This window comes from Echiichthys vipera (genome assembly GCF_963691815.1).
Source record: "Echiichthys vipera genome assembly, chromosome: 6".
NCBI classification, from domain to species: Eukaryota; Metazoa; Chordata; class Actinopteri; order Perciformes; family Trachinidae; genus Echiichthys; species Echiichthys vipera.
In genome coordinates this window covers 32,681,012-32,692,324 of record NC_139831.1, presented here as the reverse complement: position 1 = coordinate 32,692,324, position 11,313 = coordinate 32,681,012, and the positions used below count along the sequence as shown (strand labels likewise).

At 40.0% G+C, this 11,313-nt stretch overlaps 1 protein-coding gene across 2 annotated transcripts in view; it reads left to right on the top strand.

Annotated features, from left to right (window-relative positions):
• Positions 1-1,898: 1,898 nt before the first annotated feature.
• Positions 1,899-11,313, top strand: part of LOC310947864 (F-BAR and double SH3 domains protein 1-like) — a 32,466-nt gene continuing 23,051 nt past the window's right edge. For both annotated transcript variants that reach the window (XM_083914837.1, XM_083914836.1), the window contains exons 1-6: positions 1,899-1,995; positions 4,373-4,470; positions 4,612-4,657; positions 8,946-9,019; positions 9,954-10,098; positions 10,232-10,368. In XM_083914837.1, the coding sequence (XP_083770963.1) occupies positions 1,975-1,995; positions 4,373-4,470; positions 4,612-4,657; positions 8,946-9,019; positions 9,954-10,098; positions 10,232-10,368 (521 nt within the window). In that variant the 5' untranslated portion in view covers positions 1,899-1,974. The remainder of the gene's footprint in view (positions 1,996-4,372; positions 4,471-4,611; positions 4,658-8,945; positions 9,020-9,953; positions 10,099-10,231; positions 10,369-11,313) is intronic.

Here is an 11,313-nt window from a genome sequence, read left to right as displayed (position 1 = left end):
GTGGACACATGCAGCCTGAACCACCTCCCAATGTGGCTTCCGACATCTGATCTCAATGCATCTTGAGAGTGTTTTCACCTGTAGTTAGAGCTCTTCACTTGGGATCAGATCACTCAGATCAGATGATGCTGCTACATGGTAACTGGGTCTGAGTGATCCGAACACAAGAAGACAGCTCTAAATACTGGCTGTACACATTTTTATGATGAAAAATAATGATCATGGTACATATGTCAGTGTGATGATGTGTTTTCAATTTTACAATAAAGTCAGAATTTGATCATTTAACAGCTGATTCAGCCATTTTTAGACTCTATCTCATGGGCACTTATCACTACCATAAATATGAGGCAAAATTGCACTACTCTACCTCCTATTTGAATCAGTAGGCCATTACCATCTAAACCTAACCATGTAGTTGTGTTGCCTAAACTTAACCAAGTAACTTTTGTTTTGTTTGAATACACACTGGGACTCTCAGAGAGTTACCTTAAAAAGTGACTCCAAGGGGTCCTGACAAGGTTGACGGCAACTGTTAGAATGTGAATAGATAATAGCAGCCTTCTTAACCTACTGGTAGGTGTAGTAAGCTTCTTCTAACCCGTATCTATGAGGCTTATAACAAGTGCTGTCCAAATGAAGCTTCATGAAGCATTTTCTTTATTTCCTGAGTCCACTGGATGGAGGTCTCAGTTCAACAAAGGGTTGAAAACACACTGAATCACCATTTATTGAGCCATTTATTTTAAAACAAGAGCTCCATCTAGTGGACTCATGAAGCTTTGTTTGGACATCACTACTGATTATGGCCATTCAAGCAAGTGATAACATATAAATCATGAATGACTGAAAATTAATTTGAACAATAAACTATTCAAAATGTTAAACTGTGAGAAACATACTTGATTTGTCCAAGTCCCACAGCTAAAGCCCGAGTTAGCTTCAAACTAATTTAATCTGAACGGTTGTTCCCAATCACTTAAACTGAAATAACTTTAAGGTTGTCTTTGTGGCCATGATGACAACAAGAACTAGCCCTCTTTCAATGTGCATATGGGCATGTGAATATTGTTTTAGGACAGACCTAAAAAAACGAACATTATATTGAATTTTTACACCGAATTTTGCAGCTGAATATGGCCTGTTGAATTGTTTTAATTTGAATTCATAACATTGAATTGTATACATATATTGTATTTTGCATCTGAATTTGTTATATTGAAATTGTATGTTAGTTATGAACATTTAAAAAATTAACTCATGGACATTGAAAAACAAAGAGTTAAATTCACAGTCAAAACATTTAGATACATTAGTTTTCAAAATCTGATGACAGATTTACTTTACCTTACTTTGTCACTTATCTTTGCAGTCTGCTGCCCTCTCCAGGCATTTTCCAACACAGCACCACAGAGAGACAGGAAGACAGAGAGAGAGAGAGAGAGAGAGAGAGAGAGAGAGAGAGAGAGAGAGAGAGAGAAAGAAATAGAGGGAGAGATTTTTAGCTTAACTTTATTTGGCATTTTTCAACCATTTTTCAAGTTAATGCCCAATAAAATATTTTTTAAAAAAAACAGACAGACAGAGAGAGAGAGTGAGTGAGTGAGTGTGTGTGTGTGTGTGTGAGTGTGTGAGAGTGAGAGAGAGAGAGAGAGTGTGTGTGTGTGTGTTTGTGTGTGAGAGAGAGTGAGAGAGGGAGAGAGTGAGTGTGTGTGCGAGAGAGAGGAAGAGAGTGAGTGTGTGTGCGAGAGAGAGGAAGAGAGTGAGTGTGTGTGTGAGAGAGAGAGGGAGAGTGTGTGTGTATGTGTGTGTGAGAGAGAGAGAGAGAGAGAGAGAGAGAGAGAGAGAGAGAGAGAGAGAGAGAGAGAGAGAGAGAGTTGTGCATGCCCAAATATTGAGGAAGTAGCAGAAACAGAGGTTAACACAATAGCACATGGTAACAGAGAGAATAACGGACACGATCAGCATCCAACCATGCAGCCACCACCCAGAAAGGTAAGGCACTGTAGTCTTATAATGTGGAAGCAGTGCTTACTGCAGACACACACTTTCTCTACTCCACTTCATGTTTCCAAATGTGTCTGAGCTATAGTATATGATGTTTTATTTACTATATAACTGTATATACAAATGTTCTTTTTTAGATAGTGGATGCATTTCCTGTATTTTAGCTCAGTGTGAATGATTCTTCAAGGTTTTTGTTAAATGTTATAAATAAAATAAAATATGTACTGCCCAAGCTCATTTAGTGCGTATATTGTTGGAGACCTTACTAACATCTTGCACTCCAGTCCGAGTTGGGCTTAATATTACTCACTTAAAAGCAAATGTTTTCTCTGTTTATTCTGCAACCAATAACTAATTTACAATTTATGATTGGAAACATTTGTCATTCTACTGCAAAGTGAATAGCTTTAATGGAGAGTAAGCAATTCACAGTTGGTATTCCACTTGGTTGTGTTACTGGAGACCAACTCCAGTCAGGTCTGCTAGTTGTCAGTGCTTTTTTGGTGACATAATAATTGATATTACCTCTCCAAGAATGCAGAATTTTGACTCATTTTGAATATCAAAACTAGTTGAATGAAAAAGAACTTCAGTATTTAGAATTAGGAAACAGGAAAAAACTTTTTATTACTGAAGACGTGACTGGATTTGTTAGAACATTAATTTGCTGTCTGCTAAAGTCAATCTGTGGTGTGGGAGGGTTTGTCTTCTACCATCAAGTGTTGCCATGGCAGACATTTTCCCATGTTGTTGCAGGAATGTGTAACAAATCAGTGCAGGGGTGTAATCTATTACTTTAATGAAGGCTACATTCCAACCAGTCTCTGATATTTGACATGCTGGCACACTGACATGATGGGAATTGGAACAGGGGAATAATGACGTGATGTTATTAGTTACATCAGATTAAATCAAGTCTACGTACAGTTTGACAGTGGACCTTTGAAGAACCTAAAATGGAGGAATCTTTTCTCGGATCTAATGGTCTCTGAAACACCTGCTCATAAAAAAGTGTGGTGGTGTGGTCAGTCATGACATGAAAGTGGTTGGGGTCGATGCTTGATCAAATAGCTCATGCTATCTCTACTGCTAGCTAGTACTCAAAGGTTTTTGGTAATGTAGCTAGGAAGTTAGGTAACTTTTGGTCCTTCCTATAATGTGCTCCATACAAAGGAAGTACACTCTCCTACTCTGTGGTGTGACCAGGCCCTCAGCTCTACTTCAGTAATATGCTATAAGGCTAACAGTTACTAATGACTGAAAGCCTTGACTTGCTCATAATATGTGACATTAAGGCAAAACTGTTTTCATGTTGACATTAGCATTCTAAAGGTTTATGTGCACTTTTAGAATATAACCCTATCCCCTTACCCTAACCCGAGAAGATAACATGTACAGTATTATTAACATGTGTGAATCAGAAAGCAGAAACGTAGTTAAGAGAATGTAGCAAGGCCTAGCTTAAAGTTAGAGTGTATATCTTGAAAATCTTACTCAAGTGTAAGTATAAAAGTATCATCATCAAATTATCCTTTAAAGTTGTAACCCCTAAGAGTTCAATCTAATTAATTGTCTGTTAAGTTCCTGTCTATCACAGAGTGAGTTCAAAAAATGGTGATTGATCACATGACCCACTAATGAAAACACTTGTTGTCTTTTTGCTGAGTATTCACATCTGTGTGTCTGTGGAGACATTCACTCTCTAGATGGAAATAATCCTCCATGTTGATGATGACTCTGCTGACAGAGGTTGGTCTGTTGGCCTAGATCATCACCAACAGTTATGCTGTGTTCACTTGCAATCGGGAAATTGTGAACTTCCTTCTGAGTCAGGCTTGTAGTAAGAGCAAAAGTGTAATAGGAACATGTATGTGTGTGTGGATTTAAGAGGGGAACATATAGGGGAACGGACCAGAAGTAGAGCGGTGAATGTGTTTCAATCAAGTTTACAAAAGAGCAAAAAAAAAAAGAGAATACAATTGTCAACACACACAGTAACCGTGAACGTGAAAAGATGGAGGCTCTGAAAGAACAGACTCACCTGCAGTTACTTCTTACTGCCAAAGAGGCCGCTGGAAACAAGGGATCACAATCTTATGGAATACAACTTTAAGCACCAAAAGTCAAGGATTGATTATGCAAAATGGCACACTTCAGACATATTCATAGATATTATTGGATTACAATTTTGATGCACCAATATGTTCATCATGTTACAACATATAGTTATTCATATAATTTATTTGTATAATAAATCTCAATCTAAAAAAAAGGATTTGGCTACTAACTAAAGTTATCAACTAAGTAATGCAGTAAATATGTTTCAGTTATTGCCAATAAAATAGTAATCCATGTGTGTGTGCAGGTAAAGGAGAGTCAGCAGGTAAAACTGGTGTTCTCAGAGCAGCTCAGCAGATTGCAGAACAAACAACATCAGGACACTGAGCTGCTGGAGGAGATCAGGTACAATACTCACCATGTATCTGCATGGAATCCTCCTAATGGATTCATGAGACAAAGGGCGTTAGGATGAGAGATCAATACAGAAACTGAGAGTGAAAGCATGTAAAATGACATGTCTGTTGATGTTGTGTGTTCCCCAAGGACCTTCACAAAGCAACGAGCAGCCATAGAGAAAGAGTATGGTCAGGTGAGTATAAGCTATTCTAGTCCACTATTAGTCCTTTTACTGGAACTTTTGTTGTTTTTTGCTTACTGGAAATGCTCATGATTTATTGATTTGAGGTCCCATAGCTGTACCTGAGTGCTGTGTCTTTGTTGGGGTTGTTGTTGTTGTTGTGTTGCCTGTTGTGTGTCTGTGTGTTGCAAAGTGTGTGTTTCAACACAGGGTTATTCCTTTTTAACTAGGGTTTATGTCTATTTTTGCTGTTGTTCAGTGGAACCAAGCGTGAACACTGACAGATCAAGGTGAAGTTAAGACAGTTTATTGTAGGGCACAAGGGTGTGAAGTGGGAGTTGATAGAAAAAAAAGATGGCTAACTGAGGGAGAGGGGCAATGGTGGATGAATTCACTTCTATGTTATTTGAACTCTGGACAATGTCAGAATCAGATCAGGTGCACACATGGTCTGGAGTTTCTCTCCAGGCAGGGACACATCAAGTCAAGTTTCAAGACTTCGAGACTTTTGTTTACTTTCCTAGCTTCCGTTTCGCCTCTCATGCAACGATAGAACTACCAATCAGAGTGATTTCTCTCATGACAGCTCCGACGGCACCTTTGGCTTAAGCCCCCACCACAGCGACTTCCTGTTGATCCAATCAGGAAGTGCCAAAATCAAAATCTGCAGTTCTCTGAGAGGTTTCATAACAGAGCAGTTTCTCATTGACCCTTTTTTACAGCATCATTAAACCTGTTTAAGACCTGGGACAAAAAATCATTCTAGTCTGTATGTTTAGGTCATATCTCCATGACAACACTGAGGGGGTGAATTTTTTGTACCAGGCTAGTATTTATTTTATTGGAGGTTAAAGCTTATGAATAATTAGGGGCGTGTCTTGAGTGACAGCTAGCCACTGGCCCTCACTTCTCTTCGGAGGTAAACGTCAGCCAGATGGATGTATCTCCCTCCCCAAAACGTCACAAACATGCCCTTTTTTGGCAAGAGGAAATGAGGAGGAGTCAAAGTCTGACAAGATGGCGACTCCCGTCAGCAGTTATGATTGGGTCAAGTTGGGAGAACGGATGCTAAGTCCATTTTTTATACAGTCTATGCTACAGCTCTGAAAACAGCCAGCAAGGGACAGCTAGTGTCAACCACACAGGACACACTGCAAGAACTAGAGCTCACTGTGGGCTTGGCCCGGCTGACTTCAACCAGTAGCTGACCACTGGCTTGGTGTGTCCCACACAGGTAGAGGGCAGGGACACACAAGCCTGGTCAGAGTGTGCAGGTGGCAGGACATGACAGTCACGTGGTCAGTTTATATTTTGGTCATAAACAACTGAGTCTCTGGCTGTTCCATGAATGTGTCTGTTCTGTCCTTACCGAATCTCGTCATTAGCCATTTTGTTGACATCTTAACCCTCAGATGTTCTTTCGGTTTCATGCTATCTGAATAATAGAAATGTCAACAGGCCCACTTAATCTCCGCACATAACCTGCTCTATTCACACATGGTAAATAATAAATGGACGTGTACTTCTATAGTGCCTTTCTAGTTTTCTGACCACTCAAGGTGCTTTTACACTACTTTCACTTCTCATCAGCTGTTCACATTCACACATTCACTCAGACATTCACACACTGATGGCAGAGGTTATCTGAAACCACATTCACACAATGTTTGAGGTTGAATGTCTTGCCCAGGAACCAGGGATCGGGGAAACCTTCAATCTTCCGAATGGAGGACAACCAACTCTAACTCTCAGCTGCCTACCCAAGGGTTCAATGTGACATCAAACAGACTTTGTACTTAAGAGCTTAGAGGGTGAAGTCTATTTGATGTCATTTCTACCTGATTCAGACATTTGCGTTTTAACATACAGGGTTGCATGTGCATACAGAGAGACCAACAGGGGAGCACAGGGAGTAGGAAACACAAGGGAACTACTGTGGCATGGCTGTAGCTGTGATAATTGTTCTTGCTGTTCCATGTTTGAAATGAAATCTCTCACTCTATCAACCGAGTGCTCACTTTCTCAGGAAAGTTTCCTATGTTCTGTTTGCACCATGGTGGAGAATGTGTCACTTACGTGTGTGTGTGTGTGTGTGTGTGTGTGTGTGTGTGTGTGTGTGTGTGTGTGAACATCTGACACGTGTATGTGTGTGTGTGTGTGTGTGTGTGTGTGTGTGTGTGTGTGTGTGTGTGTGTGTGCCAAAAGCGATGGAGCTTGTGTGATGGATTTTTCTGGATTTCTGTCAGAAAAAAACGCCTAAAGACCCGTCGCTGCCATCAACAGTTCATAGTTATATCCATTATATTATATCCATAGGAACACAAGATTACGCTTACCGCAATCTCAACGCTGATTGGCTGCGCAGCTTCACACGATGTCTGCGCACACATAACAACGCACACAAGCACACACGTGTAACAAATTCTCCAAATAATCAAACGGGAACGTACTTCAGCTGCTGTGCGCGCATTATCACTAAAAGATACCGATGGAACCTCATAGAGTGTGTGTGTGAGTGTGTGTGTGTGTGTGTGTGTGTGTGTGTGTGTTTGCCAATGCTTACGAATGCATTCCCAACTACAGTGACGTGACATAACCCTAACCCTTAAATATGAGTCTTCAATGGCACGATACTGCCATCTTTTGGGGTCTAGGTAGTGGGCTAGCATTGCATTACCTGCTGTACAATGAAACAACAAAAGGCTGTGGTTTACAGGGATTCAAAAAGCATCAATTACAGCAGTGTAAAACCTGTTCTTACAGGTCTTCAGTTTACTCTCTGGCTCTATGACAGAATAATGAAAGGCAGCTTTCAGTTTCTGACTGCTAGCACCGCTCTATATATGGCTGATCTTTTCTTTTGTACCAGCCTGTTATAAAAGATTGTTAGCTTACACTTTTCTGTGTATTTTGTTGATGTAGGTTGGTTAAGGCTGGAGTAGGCCTACTCACTATAACTTTTTTTTTGCTTTGAAAATTCACTTTTGTGTGTGTTGTGATGTTCAGCTCTGAGATCTCTGCGGCTGCCATGATGACATGTTTATTTACATCAGTTACAACGAGCTCCGAACAATCAAATCCAACAGTGCACATTTCCAGTATGGAATCTCCATTTTCATGTAACAAAAATAATTCCTGATACATTTGCACAAAGAGGCACAGAAGAATTCTGTATTGACATTAATGTTGTAGAAGGGTCAAAGAGTGTATGCGCAACGTGTTCTTTCAGCTTGTATTCACAATGAATGGACACTTAGAGGCACTGATTATTCTCCTGATTATTGTCTCATCATTATGTCTATTCCATTGAAGTCATACACAAATGTCATATGGAAACACACTTACACTTTAAATCCTTTACATTGACCAATTCTCCAACAATAATTTTTAGATTTAATTTTTGTTGTTTATTGCAAGCATATACCCACAAGTTGTACAAGGTGTTAGAGCCATGATACTAAAGAGGAATATAATTGTCAGGTACTTTTAACAAGTCTTCAGCCATGCTAAAGATTCTGTGAGGCTGTACTTCAACATAGTTGTGCTTTGAGCTAAATGCTAAGTAGCACTAAAGTATGCTTAGCACAGCTGATATACAGTTGAAGGTAATAACAAGGCCAATGTAATCATGACTGTGAGCTGGTGACAAAAGGATGGAAGAGAGGTTGCTTTTCCACAACAACTGTCCTTTTATAAAGCACAGACAGCCACATATTAAATTAAAGTCACACAAAATCAATCACAAAAGAACAGCTCTGACGGCTGAGTTTTCAAAGAAATTCTTGCCTCTTCTGCCTGTCCAGCCCTGGACCCAGTCTACTGCCAAGAGACAAAAAACAGGTTACAAACCTGCTTATATATGATTCTGTCGAGCTGTCTGATCACTGGCTGAGTCACTCCTCCCTCTCAGCAGCCGACGCCTTAACCACACCCCACTGCCACAATGACAAGAGCAAGTCAAAGAAGTTACAAATAATTCAATTAAAAAACTGAACACACAATGCAAGCAGCTTAATGAAAGTTTAGAGACAAAGAGCTCCGAACCAAACATTCTCATGAGATGTAGGATTTAATAAACAATAATGCATCACATCATCATGAGCTTAATTAATGATGAGAAAGCCCAATGTATATGTTGTCGCACTAGTTATTAAACTGTGTGTTGACAATAAAAGAGAAGAATTGAACCCCCTGGTTGTCAGTTACATCACCGCCATTGCTTCTTCAATAAACTACATTTAACCATTTGACTGTCTGTTTTCTTTGGGTAGTGATCCAATAGTAAACTCTGCATTTTCAGGCTCTTCAGAGGTTAGCTGTGCAGTACCAGAAAAGAGACTGGCAAAGAGGAAATACAGAGGCTACTACTTCTGGGTAACCACACACACACACAAACAAACACACACACACACACACATACACACTGTATTCTCATCAGCTGTTATCTGAGGGTGACTTTATGTTCCAAAGACTGGTGTATCTGATTAGCTCTTCTGACGTAATTTCCAGTCAGTACAGAGTTGCGTTAAGTATAGTTAGTATCATTATAAGCAGTTTGCTAAGAACAGTGGTTGATGTTTGTAATAGATGTTGTTTATTTATATCCCATATGTTTCTTTTATGTTTCTCATGATAACATAAGAAATATTATGGAGTAAGGCCTGTAGCAGGAACATAACTAAAGCTCCAAGTTAGCTTGTGCAGCTAGTTAGAAAACATTAGCCATGTAGATGGCACAAGACCTCTTGGTCCATGGACTACATTGGAGATGCTGTGCAATAACTAGGCTATGGTACTCACATAGAGAACAAACATTAGTTATTTTAGATGAAACTAATAATTCTTATTTTTAGATATGTCTTATTCGTTTGTTAGTAATGAGGTTGCAGCAAAGGCCTCTTCATTGACAAATTTAGCAAATACAGTACATTGTTCAGTGTAGAAATTGAAGTATGCATACAGCAGGTATATATCCAAATGTGCATTGTGGCTATTTACATTCTAATATACTAAGAACATAGTACAGGGTTGTGTCTTCACAACCACGCTTAAGCGCAATTGTCCCCCCTCCCTCCTCCCCTACTTCAAAGGATCCAGGTAAAGGCCCGATTGCTTCTTGCTAATACACATACCTGTGTATGGTCCTTCTATGCTCATGCTCGTACATGTGCAATCGTGCCATGCCAAACCAACATGTATGCCAAGTGTGACTGCACCCTCAGTGTTGATTATGATCAGTTTAGAGACATGTGTAAAGTACACTTAATCAGTGGTTGTCAGCCCATTGGTATTGGTGTCTGGGTTTCAGGAGTGTGTTTGGTGTATGGCGGTCAGTGGTAGATGCTACAGCTCAGTCTGCTGGATCACGACTAGCTGCTGCAGAGGAATACCGCCGACTGATCGGACAAGTCTCCAGAAGTCTTCGAAATGCAAAGGACATACGAGCAAAGAGAGTGAGAACTGTGCATTGCAATACACCACAATGATACCCTCAATTAGGATGGCTAAAGGTATAATGTGTGTGTGTGTGTGTGTGTGTGTGTGTGCGTGCGTGCGTGCGTGCGTGTGTGTGTGTGTGTGTGTTAGGGCCTGGAGCGACTCCAGAGGGTGCAGGGGGAAGTGGTGGATGCTCTGCGGGAGCTGCACAGGATCAAGAAGAGCTACCACCAACTCAGTAACATTGCCAATATTGCCAGAGAAAAAGCTGCTGATGCACAGACCAGGTCACTATGTGTGAAAGAAGTAAAACTAACACACTAACAGAGAGGATGAAGTTAACTCACGAAAGGATCAGTGGCTTCATTTAAGAAGGTTGTGCCTAGATGCCAACCCTAGATTTGGGAAAACCTCCAATAACTATTGCGAACCGTGTTTTCCAATTTCCTACTAGCCCTTAACATTAACCATCAATGTCTAACCCTCATGTGAAATTCCGGCTTAAAATCATCCCATGGTCTTTTTCGGCACTTACACTCATAAAATAAGCCATTGACAACGTTTTTTTGTGTAACAACTATTAATGTAGAAATCTGGGAGAGTCGCTAACAGTCGCTAACAGCCGGACGTGGCTAACAATGATTAGCTCGGGGCTGTACGGTGAAGGCATTACATTGTCTTTTTTAACCACTAATACTGCTGAAAATAACAGCAAACCTCTGCAGTAGCATGAGAAGAGTTCCTCCACAGAAAACAAAGCATCAACAACGTAGTTAGTGAACCCAGAGTTTATTAAAAGAGTGTTTTAAAGACTTACCAACTGGCCCCTGTACCAGCTCCTCTTCTTTTGAAGCATTTTTTTTTGTTGGGTTTAGTAAATTAATGCATTTTGGGTTTTTTTTAATGATTCAATACAAAAAATTAATGACCAATCTCAGAGTGGACAATATCTACAATATGAACTGCTGATCATTTTGACTTTAGCCTATAAGCGGTTGAAAATGAGATGAGATGAGATGGTATCTGTTCTGACACAGTGTGAAAGCATTTGTAAATGTGGCAGTAAAATTCTATTGTTTTGGTCTTGGTTGAGCTTGTGTGAAAAGATTTCAAATGTGTGTTAACTGTATGCATTTTGTGTCAAAGCAACAAGAAGTGTGTTAATTGTACAGCCTACACAGACGATGTTCTGCTAACGGTGTTAAGAGTTTGGGAAATCGTTAAAGTATAAA